The sequence below is a fragment of the Didymella exigua genome (assembly GCF_010094145.1).
Source record: "Didymella exigua CBS 183.55 unplaced genomic scaffold M421scaffold_62, whole genome shotgun sequence".
Lineage (NCBI taxonomy): Eukaryota > Fungi > Ascomycota > Dothideomycetes > Pleosporales > Didymellaceae > Didymella > Didymella exigua.
The window spans coordinates 50,424-68,980 of NW_022984836.1; the positions used below are offsets into that span (position 1 = coordinate 50,424).

Consider the following 18,557-nt stretch of genomic DNA (forward strand, 5'->3'; position numbering starts at 1 on the left):
AGACGGTCGCGAAATTTTGGAGCGTTGCGACTGCAGACCAGGTTCCCACCACACGCCGCCCCGACAACAGTCCACGCCGTCCTGACAACAGTCCACGCCGCCGTGAAAGCAGTCCACGCCGCCCAAAAGCAGTCCACGCCGCCCGAAAACAGTCCGCGCCGCCCCGAAAACAGTCCGCGCCGCCCCGAAAACAGTCCACGCCGCCCTGACAACAGTCCACGCCGCCGTTCTGCTGCGTCCGATGGCTCTTGGGACCCTGCGCGTTCCCTCGTAAGCCCGCACACGCTCTCCCCCCCCGCGAGCCCGCGTTCCCTCGCAAGTCCGCCTGCCTGCCCGCCCGCCCGCCATGGCGACAGCGCTCCAGAAGCAGCTCGCGACCATTGCGGCGTCGAGCACCCGCCAGCTCGACCTCAAGGCGCAAAAGTCGGCACACGGCCAGTCGCTGCTGTTCGAGCCCAAGGTCGCCGGGTCGCAGTCGTTTGAGAGCCTGTTCCTCATCTGCCACGACGGCTTCCGCGAGCTGTGCGGCCTCGACGGCCGCTTCCGCCAGTTCGCCACCAGCCTGTTCAGCGCCCAGAGCCCGGCCGAGGACCGCCTGCAGATGGCCGCCGCCGAGGTCAAGCGGCTGGACGCCGTGCTGGAGGCTTTCCTGACGCTCGTCGGCCCGCGGCTGCTGCTGAAGCCCGCGCAAAAGGCCCTCGAGTGGCTCGTCCGCCGGTTTCGCGTCCACGAGCACAATACCGAGACGCTCGTGCTCGTGTTCCTGCCCTACCACCACACGGCGCAGTTTGTCGCGCTGCTGTCCATCCTGCCCGCCCAGCCGCGCCACGCCCTGCGGTTCCTCTTCCCGTACATCCAGGCCAAGACGAACCCCCCCCGCCAGACGCTCGTCTACACGGCCATCAACACGCCCGACTTCTTCAACGCCCTCCAGTCGCACATGGTGCGCGTCCTCGCCGCCGGCCACGAGTCGGCCCGGCTGCTGCACTTCTGGGCCTCGGTCACATACCAGGCCATCCACGGCATCCTCAGCAGCGGCACCACGGGCAGGCGCGCGCTGCAGGCGCAGAAGACCGAGGACGTGCTGCTCCGCGTCCTGCCCGTGCTCAACAGCTCCATGCGCCTCGCCCACGGGCCCGACGTTGTCGTTGCATGCTACCTGATTGTCCACGCCCTCGTCACCAACGCCCAGCTGGGCGACAAGGTGCTGGACGGCCTGATGGACGCCATGGTCCGCGCCCACGACGCCGACTCGCTCACGCAGTGCATCCTGGTCCTGGCCGCCGTCGCCGAGCAGCGGTCCAGCGCGCACATTCCGGGCGCCGTCGCAACGAGGCTCCTGAAGACGCCACAGCTGTCGAGCGCACTGACGGCAGCCGCTGCGCAGTGCTCCGTGGGGCGTCTTGCGCTCGGCCTGGCCCTGGCCGCCCTGAGCCGAGCCAGTCGCTCAGACGAGAAGCGCGCCACGTTTGCCGACATGGTCGACTCGAAGCTGCTCACCGCATCGCAGACGCAGATTGCGCTGTCGACGCTGCTTCGAGCCCTAAAGGACAGCGCGCTCGGCTCCGAAGAGCACGCCGAGCTGCTCGAGCTTGCTGCGAAACTCGCCGAGGACGGCGCGCTCGCAAGCAGGCTGCACATGACGGCCAAGGAGAACGGCGTGGACCTGGAATCTCTCGGCCTGTCTATCGACCACGCCACCGAGGATGCACTGGCAGTCTCCTTCGAGTCCGAGGACGAGGACATGGCCGATGCCGACGACGGCAGCGTGCCCTCAACCACGCCAGTGCCCAGCTTCCACGCCACCAGTTTCCTGGACCCCACGGCGTCGACCGACTACAACGCCGTCGCAGCTGCCTTTGAGCAAGCCGTGGCCTGCAATCAGACCGCCCGCTTCCTGGCCTCTCCTGAGCTCCAGCAGAACGATGCGGACAGGTCAGATGTGCATCTCACCCTCTTGGCCCGCACCTGGTCCACTTCGCCATCTGCCCCCGTCCGAGTTGCTGCTCTGCGGGCCGCTGCATCTGCCATGAAGCGCACTGCAGCCACGGCCGACTTCCAGAACGTGATCCCCTACCTTGTCCACGCACTCTGCGACACGTCGTCCGTCGTCCGTCGCTCAGCTGCGGCTTGCATTGCGACGCTCTCCAAGCGAGCTGCCTCAAAGACGCCCAAGGTCTGGGGCTCTGCGCTGTACGGCAACAGGGCGGGCCACATGGCCGAGCTCAGCGCTGACGACGCTTCCACCTTCCTGACGTCCGTTCTCAGCCCAGTCCTCGAGGAGTGCGTCATGGACTCCAAGTTTGTTATTCCCGCAGTGCGAGACGTGCTTGAGGGATCCACACTGGCAAAGTCCAAGCAGAGCGTCAAAGCGCCCGTGCGAACGTCGGTCCTCGCTTTCTTGAGCAGTCACGTGGCAGCTACACCGCTCCTGAGGGTCAGAGTCAACGTTCTCCCCGTGTTCAACTTTGCCGGCAAAATCTCAGCCAGTGTCCGCAACGATGCCATTGTCCCTCTTGTCCAGCAGTGGTCCGCAGCTGCTGCGTCAGACGTTGCAGCAAGGTGTGCTGACGAGCGCATCTCGGTCGAGGATGCAGACAAGGGACACCTCAATGCCCTGCTTGCCAAGGAACCTAAGAGTGCGCAGTTGCTAGGTGACATCATCTCGGGGACCCTCAACGAGGAGCGCGTTGCTTTGGTGGCTGCTGCTTTCGACCAGGTCAACGCATTCTGGCCGTTGCTCAAAACCGACGCAAGGCTCCCGCTCGCTCAAACCATGCTTCATCTCTCGCTCAAGGAGAGCACCGAGCCCTTTGACCAGCTCTGCAAGGAACGCGCTCTCGAGACTCTGCGCAATGTCAAGCTCGACTCCACCACTCTCGTCACGTTCCTCGACAGCGTTCCTTCCGCGCTGCCCATGCCCGACGGCCCGCCGAGCAAGAAGAGGAGACGGACAAGCCGCAGCGAGATGGCGAGAGTGGACGTTTCGTCTACAGATGAGCTGCAGCGCCTGTTGAGACGACTTACCTTGGTGCTGGAGCTGATTGAAGGGTCCAACCCCGGGTCGCACCCTGAGTTGTTCAGAAACCTGTTCAACGTCTTTGGCGACCTGCAGCCGCTCAAGCAGCAGTCTGGCTCCGAGCTGGTCTACCTGCAGAGCATGATTCTTGGCGCACTGACACCCATGGTAAACTTCTTCAAGGAGCATCCCGAGACGACCGAATACCAATCCGCAGTCCGAGCCGACCTGCTCATCGACGCCATCCGCCACTCCACGAGCCCACAGGTGCAGAACAGTGCGCTGCTGCTCATCTCGAACCTTGCGACATGGGTTCCTGACCTGATCCTACACAACCTGATGCCCATCTTTACCTTTATTGGCTCTACTCTGCTTCGCCAGCAAGACGACTACTCGGCTCAGGTTGTCGACAAGACCATCTCGCGCGTCGTGCCGCAGCTGGCTGCCTCGCTGCGCGCAAAGCACAAGAACTTCCTGACCGGCGTTTCAGACCTGCTGCTGAGCTTCACCGCAGCCTTTGAGCATATTCCGCTGCACCGACGACTCAAGCTATTCTCTGAGCTCGCCCGCACTCTGGGCCCCGAAGATTCGCTTTCCGCCGTCATCGCCCTCCTCGCTGACCGTTACCACAACACCAAGACACAACGCAGGTTCTCGACCGAGCTGCTGCTTGTCTTCGAGCCCCTCCACACACTAGACGCCATCAAGGGCTATCTCGACCTCGTCGCTGATGCGGCTGGGCCGAAGCGCAAGGTTTCTGATACGCTCTTTGGCCTGAACGAGAAGAAGCCCGCCGAGGTCGAGTCTGCCATCCAGAATCTCCTGGTGTGTCTTGCAGACCTCGCGGCAGACGACAGGCTTCGCACCCATGTCACCAAGGCCTTTCGACGCAAGTCGGACAACAGCAAACCTCGCCAAGTCTTTGCCAGCATTGTCGAGGTCACCATCCAGCTGTCGAGGCAGGTTGCATCTACGCCCAAGCTGTACGAGTGCTGCAGCCGCGTGTTGGCTCGATCTCTGGATCTCCTCCCCTCCACCGAGCTTGTCAAGTCGGCCGAGTTGCTTCTTGCAAAGTCGGATGCTCAGGTACAGGTTGCGGCCATCAAGTCCGTGCAGCTGCGGGCTGCCTCGGTTGTGCAGAACGACCGCTACGCTGTACAGGCACTGGTCTCGTTCCTGCCCAGTGTAGAGGCGATATTGCAAAAGTCCGCGTCGCTGGATGCTAAGATCATCTCTGTCAGCTGCATCGACAGCATCGTGGAGCGCTTCGGCAAGAAGGATGCATCTGCTGTCGCATCAGTCGCCCAGACCATCGCTGGCCCACAGTCGCTGTCGCACAGCGACGACAGGGTCCGTGTTCTCTCCTTGTTGTGTCTGACATCCATCGTGGACGTTCTCGAGGATGACTTCATCTCGCTACTGCCGTCTGTCCTGCCAGTCGCCTTTGACTACCTTTCCAAGGCTATCGACGAGGAGAATGTCGGTCTGCACAATGCTGTCTACACCCTCATCTCAGACATCATCGAGCGACTCGGCTACATGTTCTCGCGAGAGTACCTCGACACAACGCTGCGGCTATCGCACACGTCTGCTGCCGCTGATCTGGAGGAAGCTTGCGATGACAGTCGTCGCGCGTTCTACCAGAGTGTATCGGAGCACCTTGGCGCACAAGAGGTCTTCGCTGCGATCCAATCCACTTGGTCGCATGCTGTATCTCAAGGCTTCGATGCATCGCTTGAGCACCTCGAGTTGCTTCGCTCCACCGTCGATGTCCAGACCAAAGCCAAGCTCATCAAGTCCAGCTCAACGCTCTTCAACCTGATCCTCTCCAGCTTCAACCTGCGCACAGCAGTAGGCTCACAGAAAGAGGCAGAGTACGACGACGAAGAAGTCGAGCAACTCGAAAACACCCTCGTCGAGTCCGCACTCGCCATGGTCCTGAAGCTCAACGACGCCACCTTCCGCCCCTTCTTCGCCCAACTTGTCGAACAGGAAGGCCCCGTCGGTGCAAAGCCCGAGCGCGCAATCACCTTTTACCGCTTCCTCGCCGCCTTCTTCGACAAGTTCAAGGTATTTCTCCGCTCCCCGTCGCGCCTCCTCCAAGCTAACGTTTCGCAGTCCATTGTCACACCCTACTCGAGCTACATCATCGACCACGCCGCCACGCTTCTTTCTCAACTTGTTAGCGAAGACGCAAGTTCAAAACTCCGCAGCGTCGTTCTCTCGGCACTCCAAAAGACATTCCAGCACGACCAAGACGGCTTCTGGCAATCGCCTTCGCACTACGGCGCCATCATGGCGCCCCTCCTGGCCCTCCTCACCATCACAGCGCACGACGACGTCACCACAGACGTCATCCCCTGCATCACGGAGCTGGCTGCTGCGTCGGCATCGAGCCTCGACAACCACCGCGAGATGAACGCCGTTCTGCTCAAGTACATGCGCGACGAGGCGGCGCACACGCGGCTGGCGACTGTGCTGTGCGAGCAGAGTCTTACCAACAGGCTGGGCGAGGAGTGGCTCGGCTTGTTGCCGGAGATGCTGCCGTTTATCAGTGAGCTGCGGGAGGACGACGATGAGATTGTGGAGCGCGAGACGCAGAGGTGGATCTCGAGCGTCGAGGCGGTTTTGGGCGAGGATCTCGAGGGCATGCTGCAGTAGCCGGCGTGCGGGAAAAGTCGGCGTGTTGCACTTGGGCATTTGCAGGCGCGTGTTAGATTCGGGGCATGTAGCTATATCCTCACTTCTTGATCGATCCATCTATCCATCCATCCATTCATCCATCCATCCATCCATCCATCCATTCATCCATCCATCCATCCATCCATTCATCCATCCATCCATCCATCCCATCTGCTGTCCTTGCTGCTGGAGCCTCGTAGGCGTGCCTCGTGTGAGCTCCATCCCGCTCCTGAGCCGTCTCGCCACGGCGTTGCCATGCGGAGAGCGATAAAGCTGAGCGCGATATCAAGCATGGATATTATACACCGCCCTGTGTCGCGCGACTCCCTACGATCAACAATCCAGCCTGTCTCTTCCTTCTCGTCATGCGTTCTATCAAACCGAGTTACCGTAGTGCATACGCTGAAACTTGCTGATGGCTCACCTTTTCACTGCGTCACGCTACGGGTAGACGTCGGTAGGTATCTACGCCGCGCCACAGTTCTATCGTACTACGATTATACCCCCTACCTTGAAACGGCAAGAAAGCATAACGCCGCAACGGCGCGCGTCCCGGCGGCAGCTTGCAACAGTCTGGGAACCAGCAGGGCACGTTGCGTCTAGGTGCTACTCGGGGGCTCTGGGACGGGCGTGTGCGAGGTAGCGGTGGGAGGGCAGCGAGTGGCTTGGTCACTGGACGGGCAGCTGTTGCCGCGGGTGGGCACTCCGCTGTGAGTGGTTCGTGTCCATGGACGATGCACTTTTCGACGTTGCGAGATGATTGTGAGAGCGGAACGAAGATAAGTCCGTGGGCACACTGTCCACGTTCACGCACGTCAGCCAGCCCTATCCCTCACTCGCATTACTCGGGTCGCGATCTCCTCGCTCTCGTCCTCGTTCGTCGTCACGTCTGTTATCTTGGGGCGCCGCAGCCGCTGCCTGATCTGTCCAATGGTCAGGACGTCCTCGGCTTCCCTCAACGGCTCCTCGTCCGAGGCGCGCCGCGACAGCACTCTGCTCTTGACCAGCGAGAGCAGCGTCTGGATCCCGCGCAGAAGCGGGTGCAGCGTGGGCACCGTGCCGCAGACGACCAGCAGGAAGAGCTCGGCTGTGACCCACGCGAAGATGTCGTACGTCGCCCATGTCTGGTCTGTGCGGTTCCCGAGCTCGGCCAGGTACTGCGTCTTGATGCCCGAGCATATCGAGGTCAGGATGTTGAGGCCGAAGACGATGCAGAGCTGGATCCGCTGCAGCCGGCTTATGCGCAGCTTCCAGAAGATGGTGAGCGGTAGAATGGCGAGGCTGGCATCTGTAAAGGTGAAGAACGCTGCATGGTCGGTCACTGGTCCCAGCGGCGTGATGGGGGGCTGACTTACATCCAGTGAAGATGCCGTAGCCTGCCATGACCTTGGGGTCAATGCAGGTGCCTTCGATCCGAGGATCCCACAGGCGTTGCGGTGGGCTACATTGCATGAACGTCAGCAGCGAGCACGAGATGGCTACGCAGTTGGCGATGCCAATCGTCACGGTCCATATGTAGATCCGCTGCCACGTCCACCCGGTGTCTCGCAAGATGGACAAGAGCAAGGCTGAGATGGACGTTTTCCCGGCCGCAACACCCACGATGCCGAAGATCTGGGACGTCCAGTTCAATAACATGACCTTGGTCAGGTTCTCCATCCCGCGCTTCTGCACATCCCAAATATGCTGGCAACCGCCCCGGTTCGCATAGAGGGTCAATACACTGGACCAGCCTAGGAAGCACGCCTTGACTCGGTCAGCCCGCGCTCAGCCTGCCTGGCGATCCACGTACCCAAGTCACACCCATGAAGATGTCATCCCATCCCATTTGCCTTTTCCGCATGCGGAATACAAAGCGCAGTATGACCGTGACGAGCGAGACGGAAGTGAGAGCCCACATCATGACGACGAGGGCGGGCCCTCGATCAGGCACTGCGGGCTCATCTTGTACAGAGTGCCCATCCTGTCGACTGAATCCATCCATGTCCATTCGAGAGAACGGAGATACGAGTATCTAGCTCTCAGTTAGCAAGCAGAGGCAGTCGGCTGCAAGCTACAAAATCTGGAACAATCGGGAGGTAGTCAGTGCCTGTCTGTAGGCATCAAGTGAACCAACAAACCTTCTGAATACAATCAACTCTGCCGACACGGCCGGTCTTTCCTGCTACTGAAGAGTCAGGCGTCGAGGCCCGTTGCTCAAAACGGTCGCAAGTTCGAACAGTGCGTGTGGCTTTTCTTTATACCATTGGAAGTGCGGCGCAAAGGCTGTACCACCGTGCTGGTAAATCTCCAACATCTGGTCGGAAGAGCAGGAACGAGCGCGCGTTCGAAATTGCGCAAGACTACCTTTCAATTCGTCCTGGACGCTGGCACATATCTTGGACTCGAGCGAAGGATCGCTCCTGTGGCGCATGCAGTCAAGCGCGGTGCGTGAACGTGTAGAAATAGTCTAGTTCATCCTCCGCCGAGCACGCGTTTCTGCTTGGAGCGATAAGCCCGCCCGCGAACTACTGGACCGAGCCGCTCCCTACTTCAAGTAATCCCCACGCCTCCCGTGCAACCGAGCTCGTGTGCCAAATAATCGCGACCTTGACTGACTCCAGGATGACGTCGCAAGCCAACCCGCAGGAGCTCATCGAGCAGCTGCGGCTTCTCGCCGCCGATCCTAGCTCCTACTTCCAGGATGAGGCGCAAAAGCATGACTTCCAGAAGCTGGCCCGGCAGGCTGAGACCGCGGTAGAGGAGCCGTTTGAGACCATGCAGCGGTTGGTGTATGGCGTGAGTGGGCCACAGCGTTGTGAAACCTGCAACTGCTGATCCAACCATAGCCTCTTCCGCTTGTGACCGCGCGCATTGGTCAGGATCGCGGTATCTTCGCTGCTCTTTCTAGCAAGCCTGAGGGAGCTCAGCTTGATGGCCTTACTGAAACCACCGGACTGCCAAAAGGCGTTCTCGAGTCTGTACTGGACTACCTGTGCACACAAGGCATGGCCACAGAGTCGAGCCCGAGAACCTTCAAAGCTACGCCGCTGACTCACATGCTCCTTGTGCCACTCTTCAACGATGCTGTTACTCACTTGTCAGTCTCGCTGGAATCCAAGTGGGCTTCTACTGACCTCTCACAGTCATGACAACTGCGCACCAGCGTTCATCGCCTTGAATGAAATGCTCAGTAACCCTCAAGCAGGAAAGACCGCTTTCAAAATAGGACAGCACAGTGAGGAAGACTTCTATACATGGATGGAGACCCACCCCGCTCAACAAGGTGCGTTCCATCGATTCATGGCAGCTCAGTTTGCGATGCTCCCGACGTGGCTCGATGCGGTCTCTTTTGACACAGAGATCGCCCAAGACGTCGGTGTGGAAGACGTTGTATTCGTTGATGTCGGCGGCGGTAACGGGTCGCAATGCGCAGCTCTTAGGAAAGCCTTCCCAGAGCTGAAGGGCCGGGTCATTCTACAAGACCGGTCTGTGGTTCTCGAGAAGGCACTGAAGGTCGATGGCATGGAGCTGATGGCGCACGACTTCCTCACAGAGCAACCAGTCCACAGTAAGTTTTCCGGCAGCCTGCTGCATCGACTTTTCGTACTAACATACCCCAGACGCGCGGGCATACTACTTCCGCCAGATCTTACACAACTTCGACGACGACACATGCATTCAGATCCTCCAAATGCACCTCCCCGCTCTTCTGAACAATCCTAATAGCCGGATCTACATCGACGATAAGACTCTGCCAGACGAGAAGCCTGATGCAAGCGCCCCAGGTGTCGAGTACACAGCCGCGCTGTCTTTGGCGATGAAGGCCATGTTCGATGCGCAGGAGAGGAGAGAGAAGCATTGGCGTTGGTTGTTAGATCAAGCGGGTATGGAAATTGTAGAGATCAGGAAGTTCACCAAGTTCGATGATAGTGTGATCATTGCGAAGCGAAGGTACCAGGACCAGTGGCGTTGAGGCAGACCTGGTGGACGCCCCGATTTCGGAAGGGATGGGGTATCTCGGCTCTCAAGTCGCAGAGGATGCCGGCTGTAACAGCGATATACTTGTAGCCTCCACAGCTTATGACCAACCCTATTCTTTTGAGACATGCATTGCCTGTAGCCGACTTTGTCTGCTCCTCAAGACCATGTTAGATGCTCGCCCTTGAGAATCCCTTCTACGACGAACCAAAGGCAACATTGCACCGTTCTTCGACTGCCTTTGCCAACAATCGCAGGTCTGGACTTTCCTGCGACCAATACTGGAGCCTCGCTTTGTTCATCTTCAAGGCCTTTTTTACGTCATCCTCTGAACGATCGATGAACACCAATGTGACATGACCCAGTAACATCCTCTGCTTGGCAGCACAGAGTGTCAAGATATTCGCCGCCGCCAATCGGCACATAGCCCACGTGCCTTCGAAGCGGTAGTGAATGCCTATCTCATCGTTCATGGCAAAAGCATTATCGATGGCTTTGTGCGCCATTGCTAGGACGGGATCAGACAACTCTTGCCGTGGCAGATTGGCCGCAATGTAAAGAAATGGGCGATAGAGGAGAGAACATATATACACGTAGCGCATCCGCAAGGCAAAGTGGTGGTCGTATTTGCCCACCTTGCACGCCGCGGGACCGGTGAACTGGATTTCTGGGGGCAGCGACTGGGTCCTACGCATAATCAGCAGAAGTTCTGAGGAGTCTATGAATGGAGCGCACCATGATGTCAACTGCTCTTCGAAAGAATGCGCGCTCTTCAGCAGCAGTGAGACAGGGCGATCTAACCAGGAAGTGTGGTCGCTCTTGTAGAAAACGTCAAGAATCTGGTCGATGGTTCGCCGGAGAGAGGTCTCGGTAAGGCAATAGTACCATGCTGTAGCCTGCTCGGTAGAGGCATGGCCTTGCTGTGTCGATATGAAGTTCTCATCGGAGACCGGGCTTGGTCCGTTGGGATCGCAGGCCCGCTTTGTTACGCTCTCTGGTGGCGGAGGAAATGCATCAGTACATGGAGTCAAGTTGATGCCCGAGCTAGGTATGCGAAGCTCCGCCAGCATCTCGCTGTAAAGTCGTCAGTAATCAAGACGTGGGTGATACTGGAGGAATATGGTACCTTTCCAATCTGACGCAGGTAAAGTAGGTACGCCTCTCATTCGATGTGTACTTCAAACAAGTTGCCCATTGCTGTCTTTGGCTGCGTGCTACTGCTTCTCGGTGCTTGCGATGGTTCATGTACATAATGCTAGCTCTGGTGAAGTTTTGTCCTGCCCGAGAAGGTCGGAGTTTGTAGATCCAGTACAGACCCGAGAGCACGTAGCACTGTGTGGATGTAATGTGTGGATCCAATAGACCGAATCTTCGCCGCGCTGCGTAGTAGTAAGTCTCAGCCGTTGCCCAGTCAGCATCCTTCCGGTGACTCGAGTTAGAGCTGGGGACAGCGGCGCCAAGCGGTTTTGCAACGACACCTAAGGCAGCTGCAAGTAGCTGAGTCACTCATGTCAGTGATGTAAAAAGAGGTCGTAGTCATCTTGCTTACCACTAGACAAGAGGACGGGTCCCAGGCGGGGCCTAACTCTGCAACAACGGACACGCAACGGCGGAGATGATCGACATCGAGAAATGGGTTCCTGCTGTGCACACAGAGCAAGAAGTTCTCGACACAGGCCGTAAGATCTTGCCCTTGTGGATTTGTCTGGATGAGAGAGCTACGCATCTTCGGCCCATGGGGCAGGTCGTCCTCCTGAGTAGGCTCAGCCCAGATGCCTTCGAAGTCCGGGGTGAACACGGCATCCGAGACATCTTCTGCTGTCGTGAGGTCGCTATTATCCCAGATAGGCCACGCCAGTATACGCTCGACAGAAGAGAATGTACACAAAGGTTCTGCGTAAGACGGACTAAAAGTCTCCTTACGTGGAGTATCGATGCCAGTGCTGAGTGGCGAAACAAGTCCCACATTGAGGCCATATGTGGGGAGTGGAGAAGCAGCAAGGCCTTGAGATGTGAGACGGCGTAGGACCTCGTCAAGTCGCTCCAAGATCAGAAGGCTGGCGGGATCGAAACTGCTATCTTCAGCCATCGACATTATACCCAACGATGAACAGATTGCTTACGAGGAGTGATCGACTTTGCTGTCATCATATACACATCGGGCCCCCATGCGTATGCAGGATGCGCACGCAGGTCTTTCATTTGTGCACTTGTTCTTACGGACGCGACAAGTGGTGCAGGCTGTAATGGCGCGCTGGCGGGGATAGACAACAGACCCTCGCTCATTGTTTCCCCGCTTCCTCTTTTGAGTCAGGGCAAAATCCTTGTCCAGAGCCTGGGTCATATTCGCGGGCTGGGAGTCCATTGAGTTTGAGTGCAAAGAGGTGGTGCTTTGAAGCTGACAGCCGCGACTCCCCGGAGCGGCTAGAATCGCGGGGAGTCGCGGGCCGATGCTCACTGCCATCGAGGCCAGAAAACACCCAGCCATCAACAGCTTTCTCCCTACTATTTCTACTCGGTGAAGCTCGGAACAGCAATACCATGTGACACAGAAGCTTGGACGCAGCCTTGATATTACGCAATCCTCATCCGAAGTCAAACACTCACGTGTATCACGTGTCTCCTTCTGCCTCCTATTGTAATACATCAACCCGCTCACGCTTGCATTTTCTTTCTTCCCCATCTTCTCCTTGCCAAATGGCTTAGATTCAGATGCAGTATCTTTTCTTCCTAGAATAACACCTCAGACTTGGTGCACTGTACACCCGTCCAGTGACCTCGAACTCTCTGGTTGCCCGGGATCCAGATCGACTGCCATCCTTATTTTTTTTTGGAAAAGCTGCCTGTGTCACTGCACTGTGTGCCAACTCAGGCGGGTTGTGCCCATCCTCCTGCACTACCGGGATGTGTGCGCGAACCTTTTCGTTGCTCCGAGTCCAATGGACGAGGGTCGAAGAAGATCGGAGGTCACAATTGTGTCTCAGATTGTCCGTATTGACCCAATAGACAGGCATACGTCCTCGTGACAAAATTGGGCCGGTATTGGGCGCGATGATTTACGGGGTCCGATGAGCTTCAAGGTGAACGCCCGGCGTGGGCATGTGGAAACATGTGGGAAAACAGGTAGTTGTACATATCTAGTTGTTAGAGCATTTTACAGCTTCTCAAGCCTCTCCAGCCTGTAGCCCCCCAACAACTTGCCTCCATCCAATCTCACTGTTTCTCCATTGACATGCGCGCCTGCGCGACTACTCAAATATACCACGGTCGCCGCGATATCTTCCGGCCTGCCCACGCGGCCATTCGGGCTTTCCTTGCCCAACGCTTCTTCACCGCCCTGCTGATTCATTATATCCTTCGCCATCTTCGACATAAAGAAGCCAGGTGCAATGCTGTTCACCAGAACATGTCGGGGGCCTAGCTCAATGGCAAGGTTGCGGGCGAGGTGGAGGACGGCAGCTTTGGACGTGGCGTAGGAGTATGCGCCAACTTTGCCAACTGAGCCAATGCCCAGGCCGGCGACGCTGCCGGTCACTATGACACGGGAGGGGTCTTCTTTGGACGATTTTGCAGTGAGAAGGGGTGTGAACCTAGATGTATCAGTCGTTGCGGACGTGTGAGAGCGAGGGAACTGACTTCTGGATTGTGAAGAAGACACCCTTGACGTTCAGGTCCATAATCTTGTCCCACCCATTCTTCTCGTCCACTTTTTCAAATTCAGATCCCCAAGTTGCACCTGCGTTGGCAAAAAGGATGTCCACGTGGTCTGTGTGTTTCTTCACCTCTGCTACAAGTCTTTCGATCTCGGATAGTTTGGAGGAATCGGCTGGGATGGAGATAGCTTTTGCGCCCGGCGCGAGGTTGGGAAGCGCATTGAGCGCTGCGACAGCTTCCTCACATGCGCTCGCTTTGCGGCTTGTGATGAAGACCTTGGAGCAGCCTGACTGAAGAAGGCCCGATGCTGCATGAAGACCAAGTCCGCGCGATCCTCCGCTGACCACCGCGACCTTGCCATCGAGTCGAAAGATGGACGAGAAGTCGGTGAGGTTGACATCTGCTTGTGCTGACATGGTGGATGTACAAAGCAACTTTGTAGTAATTATCAGACTAGAAATGCCACCTGGATGGAGACGTTGATGATGTCTACGAAAAGCAGCTCAATGTCATCAGAAGACATGTATTTCGGTCGCGGGCAAGCTGGGCGTTGCGGAGCTGCCTCGGTGCCCGACGATGGCATTTTCGATACCTATCGTTGTACCGAGGTACGATTGGCACTAGCTCAAAGGGGCAGCGAGCTGCACGATGAGGCGGAGCTCGCAGGGTATGCACAGATGGTAGAGCTGTTCGTGGACATGGCGAAGTATTCCCGAAGCTCATGTTGGCAACTTCAAGAGGGCAGTCGTTCTGTGTGAGTGCTCGTTCGCAATAACCCGCTTGCCGATATCGGCATGTCCCACAGTTACACGCGCTTATCGCCGGCATCTCCTGCACATTTGGTACGGAGTACAGCACGTAGTCCCGGAGTAACAATAACCTGAAACTCAAATATATTAGTCAGGGGTACTTGGTTGTCCCTCATCAATAATTGCGAGAACCTGGGCAAAATGGCGACAAACGAGACTCCACCAACCCCAGCATACTTTCCCACCTCCGCCGACTCCCCACTCCACCCTCCCACAGCACTCTACCAGAGACTCCGCCACCTGAAAGATGACGACGTTATCAAAATCCAAGATTTGACTGTCCCACCGCGCTCCGGGCGTGCATGGAAAGTGCCAGCAGGCTCCCTGTTCCGCCTCTCAACGCCCGAAGGGCCCCAGGTTGGCGATTTGAATATCTGGAATGCGTCAGACCCACGGGAGCGCTTCTGGGCCGCGCGCACAAGGCAACTGCAAGGCTCTCATATGATCGAGGGTGACAGGTTGTGGTCCAATCTACCTTTCATGCGCCCGCTAGCTGGTATTATCTCTGATAATTGTCTCGTCAAAGATGGGCCTGGGAGTGCAAAGCAAGGAGGCCGCCAAGAGACCAGAGACGAGAGAGGAGGAATCACAAAATGGGGCGGCCGCTGCCACGATCTTCTAGGCACGAGATGCGACCCTTACATCAGTTCTAATATCTCGGGTTCTGACTACGACTTCCATTGCCACAGCAACCTCGTACGGTCTATCCTGCCCCATGGGTTAACAGAGTTCGACGTCCACGATGTGCTCAATGTGTTCCAGGTCACCGGCCTCGACTCCCAGGGGCGGTATTTCATGGAGGCGAGCCCGGCCACGAGGGAGAGCACCTTGACGTTCTTTGCTGAGCAGGATCTGTTGTGTGCATTGAGCACGTGTCCGGGAGGTGATTTGAGTGCATGGGGCTGGAGTCAGGCGGACGAAAGTGGGGTTGAGGAGGGGAGGGACATGAAGAGTACGTGTCGACCGATCAGAGTGGAGGTTCTGGAGGTGAAGGATAGAAGTGTGCTTGGAGGGTGGAAGAAGCCAGAGAGGAGTGCGTATAGGGGGTGTCATGGGATGAAGATTCCGGGAGGGGAGGACTGATGGGGGCGTTGATGTGCTAACCAAGTCAGACGGGCAGCATCTCAGGCAGACTCCGGTTACCTTTGCACTTTTGCACCGTTCAAGAAGTCGTTGGTATTCTTCAGAGATGCTATCAAGAAATTATGTAGAAACGAGTTGTTTGTGATCGGACAATTGAAGTGTCGATGAAGAAGACATAATCTAACGTTACATGGCAGGACTGTGGTTGCCTTCGTGTGGTTTCAGACGCTCCTTTCCGAGGGTTTGCTACGAGCGTAAAGATGATGAGCGGGGATGATGGTGCAATCTGAGGCGGTTTTCAATCATGTTCCACCTATGTTTGTTGTCACAACTCCTATTTTGCTACAACTTTCAAGACAATCGGGAATTATTCCACATGCGATATAACATTAATACAATGCAAAATCATTCGGTAAAGTTGGCAAGGGTCACCAGAATCTTCCCATAGAGTTATGAAACTTGAAACTGTGCTCAAGCGAAAACGCGGTTGCAGGTGCAGGCCGGCTACTCTTGATAAGAGTAAAGCAAGCGAAAGGCTTGGTATCAACATGTTGCCGACATTAAACAGCAAATCTGGAAGCGAAACACTCAAGCAAACCTTCTCGGACATTAAGGTCGGATGATTCCTCTCTTATGGCCTTTTGCTACGCTACTCAATCAGAAGGTCAAGTTAAGGTTGTTCGTGAGTTCCCAGCGTTGGCGTTTGGTGCATCACACAGCAAGATTGGCGAGCTTGAGTGTGAGACATGTCTTGCCCTGTGGTGCTGCGTACAATGATACCAGCACTGCACAAAGGCGTCACTTGGGTTCTCCTATTCGCTAGACTCTTCATGTAATATTTTGCGATCTCGTGTGGGGGTATTTGTTGACGTCGATGTTGTGGCTTCCGTCTAGACTCTTCGTCTGCCTTTTAGCCTCCAAAATAACCGATCAGGAAAAGCACTAGAACACGCCTCGAAGCTCACCAGCCTGCCGCACCCTTGCTGGAACACGAGCTTTCACCGCTACGCGACACGGAAGTTTCCTTTTACATTTCACCCCAAGCGACGCAAGCGTGCAGCGCTGGCGACCACTGACGGCTGAACGCACTGCTGCCAGTCGTTCTGTCCCGCGTCACGTTTTGACTTTGCGTTCATTTCCGCAAGTCCGCAGGTCATATCACCAGGCCGGTTGAAGAAGGCTGTGCGTGTCTCGTTGGCCAACCCGGCGTGCAGATCCTCGGCGCTGTCAGCGAGGGCGCGTTGCAGGCGAGTAATAATCCAAGGAGCACTGGCCGCATCCCTCAACGGCGCCTTATCGGAGAGCGGATCAGGAGTCGACCCGGTTCGAGCAGACAGCTCCGGCCTCGCCAAGCGGGTTTTCGGTGTCGGAGTGGGATCGGTTGCGCGGCCAAAAACATGCAGATCTCCAAACGTCTATTCATGGCAAGCCCCCGGTTGCTCGTGTCGTGCAGGCACAATCACAGCATCGAATCAATACTTGTCGGCAGCTTCGGATACAGCATGGGGGCTACTGGTTCCACACGCACTAAGCGAGGGCAGCACAAGATATCTCACGACGACGCATCAACATGCACGCGTGGACATGTCAGGCCATTTGTGCCGATCTGTCGTATCTGCGTGCACGGGCAGACCGATATTAACACAACCGATGGAGACCTTCGGGGCTCGCTCCTGCGGATCACACAGTAATTCTCTGCCGCAAATAGGTACCTAGTGAGAAATATGGGAGCATCTTGAGACGGAGACGACCGGTGGAGGCCTTGAAAAGGTGCGAGTTCCGTGCGGACATCGGCTGCTGTGAGCCAGCCAAGGGGCGAGACAGACTCCGGTGTTCTAGACACCACGACCGGCAGTTGTGCCGCACGTGTACCTGACCTGCGGGCACCTTGACAGCAGCATCATCGACTCAGAACGCAGTTGATATAGGTCAGAACTTAATTCTGCCAGAATGCGAACTCGAAGCATTGCTTGTTGCGACAAGCTGGAGTCGGCATTGCATGTTGTTCTCCCAAATCTTGTGGGGCTCCCGAGGCGGATGTGGACACGCGCTGCAACGTGGGGAAAGCACGTTTTCTGAATGTGCCACGCAGGATGGTGGCGCAAAGGCAGGGGTTGAGCTCTTTTGCCTTCCTCTGGATGGCTGGAAACAGCTCCGTCGACAGGCAACAGTGGCCGAACTCGCGTGGGCCCTGCTAGAGATGAAAGAGTATCCGTCTTTTGGCGAGTTTCCCACCCGCAAGCATGGAGGTTGTTGCAGTGCAATTGGCACCACGCTCACAGGCCATGGACACACTAAAATCCTGTCCAGCGGCAGTGGGCCGCAACATGCCGAACACACGCCGATCAACGCGATTCTGGTTTCGCGGTTGCGGACTTTCGGCAACGATCCACCGTGATGGAGCGGTCTGCCCTTGCTCTCCAACGAGAACCGACCGCCTTGCGCCGGGCCCGCCGCCGTCTCACGGCTCACGACTCACCCTGGCAGTACTATTTCATCCGACCAGACCTCGTGCGCACGCATCTAGCCGTGGGCTCTCGCTCTGGCCACGAGCCTTAGCGGAGGAAAACCCGCCACTTGCGGCGTAGCGCGCGCGGCAGCTTATTACCACGTTGCTTTGACAGGGTGTGATTTGAGAACTGTACCCAAAGACATGCGTTTGGCCAGCGAGCCTACCGTATTCGGAATCCTGTAACGACGTCGTCACTGCAGAGCCGAGAAACGTTCCTTCCAACGTTCTACTAGCAGCGCCCGGATGATGTTCCGTGCTTAGTCGCTTCCCTTCGCTCTGCAATCGATTTGACCGTTGAGCCTCAGCTGCTCACCTCCGATGTGTGACAAGCTTGTTGTTGGGCGATCTGGTACCGGTACACACCTGTGTGCATGACAATTGACTAGGTGCCTCAGGGACTAGCATTTGATGGGGCCGATTACTCGTGGGATACCTGTGGCACTACCTACCCGCCAGGATTTATCCGTCTACGGGAGTACCGGTACATTGTGTGCATGAGCATTGCCCATTTCACTTCGCTACTGGTCAAGAAGCGTAATTGAAAATTTTCTACCCAAGCACGGTGCGTGCCGAGGGCGCTTTCACCTTGATCAGGGACGTCGATTCCTTACCAAATTGAGTATCCTTCGCAAAGTGACACGTGCCGTGGTACACCAACTCGCCAGTCCCCTGCGTGAATCGAGCACTCTTTCGAAGCTGATAGGTACGCTGGCGGCCAGGCCTTAGGCTCGTGTGGTCTTACAAGCTGTGCTAGTCGATTCCTCCCTCTACAGCTCGGAACTTGGTTTGCAGCGCGACGTCACCTTCCAGAAGATCGCTCCACACGCGGTTCCTGCTC

At 56.9% G+C, this 18,557-nt stretch overlaps 6 protein-coding genes across 6 annotated transcripts; 3 read left to right on the forward strand and 3 right to left on the reverse strand.

Annotated features, from left to right (window-relative positions):
* The first annotated feature begins 32 nt into the window (after positions 1–32).
* On the forward strand, positions 33–5,800 carry M421DRAFT_426611 (U3 small nucleolar RNA-associated protein 10). The gene is made up of 2 exons (XM_033594453.1): positions 33–5,089; positions 5,138–5,800. Exons 1-2 carry the CDS (start codon positions 347–349, stop codon positions 5,678–5,680), a joined length of 5,286 nt encoding a protein of 1,761 aa, XP_033442937.1. The 5' UTR covers positions 33–346; the 3' UTR covers positions 5,681–5,800.
* A 1,088-nt stretch (positions 5,801–6,888) lies between these two features.
* Positions 6,889–7,634, reverse strand: M421DRAFT_31676 (uncharacterized protein; the record flags this gene model as incomplete). The annotated part of the gene is made up of 3 exons (XM_033589260.1): positions 6,889–7,007; positions 7,057–7,447; positions 7,494–7,634. Coding segments are annotated over 3 exons (651 nt in total), but the record flags the coding sequence as incomplete, so codon positions are not given.
* Positions 7,635–8,245: 611 nt separating this feature from the next.
* Positions 8,246–9,798, forward strand: M421DRAFT_426617 (S-adenosyl-L-methionine-dependent methyltransferase). The gene is made up of 4 exons (XM_033594454.1): positions 8,246–8,479; positions 8,530–8,780; positions 8,827–9,251; positions 9,304–9,798. Exons 1-4 carry the CDS (start codon positions 8,306–8,308, stop codon positions 9,654–9,656), a joined length of 1,203 nt encoding a protein of 400 aa, XP_033442939.1. The 5' UTR covers positions 8,246–8,305; the 3' UTR covers positions 9,657–9,798.
* Positions 9,633–12,086, reverse strand: M421DRAFT_350517 (uncharacterized protein). The gene is made up of 5 exons (XM_033589569.1): positions 11,785–12,086; positions 11,211–11,733; positions 10,788–11,158; positions 10,397–10,735; positions 9,633–10,348 (listed from the first exon to the last, which is right to left on the reverse strand). The coding sequence occupies exons 1-5, from the start codon at positions 12,024–12,026 to the stop codon at positions 9,859–9,861; spliced, it is 1,965 nt and encodes a 654-aa protein (XP_033442940.1). The 5' UTR covers positions 12,027–12,086; the 3' UTR covers positions 9,633–9,858.
* Positions 12,087–12,773: 687 nt separating this feature from the next.
* Positions 12,774–14,032, reverse strand: M421DRAFT_426619 (bile acid 7-dehydroxylase 1/3). Its single transcript, XM_033594455.1, has 2 exons — positions 13,298–14,032; positions 12,774–13,251 (listed from the first exon to the last, which is right to left on the reverse strand). The coding sequence occupies exons 1-2, from the start codon at positions 13,729–13,731 to the stop codon at positions 12,816–12,818; spliced, it is 870 nt and encodes a 289-aa protein (XP_033442941.1). The 5' UTR covers positions 13,732–14,032; the 3' UTR covers positions 12,774–12,815.
* A 111-nt stretch (positions 14,033–14,143) lies between these two features.
* M421DRAFT_426620 (meiotic chromosome segregation protein) lies at positions 14,144–15,584 on the forward strand. The gene has a single exon (XM_033594456.1). It carries the CDS (start codon positions 14,266–14,268, stop codon positions 15,205–15,207), a length of 942 nt encoding a protein of 313 aa, XP_033442942.1. The 5' UTR covers positions 14,144–14,265; the 3' UTR covers positions 15,208–15,584.
* The last annotated feature ends 2,973 nt before the right edge of the window (positions 15,585–18,557 follow it).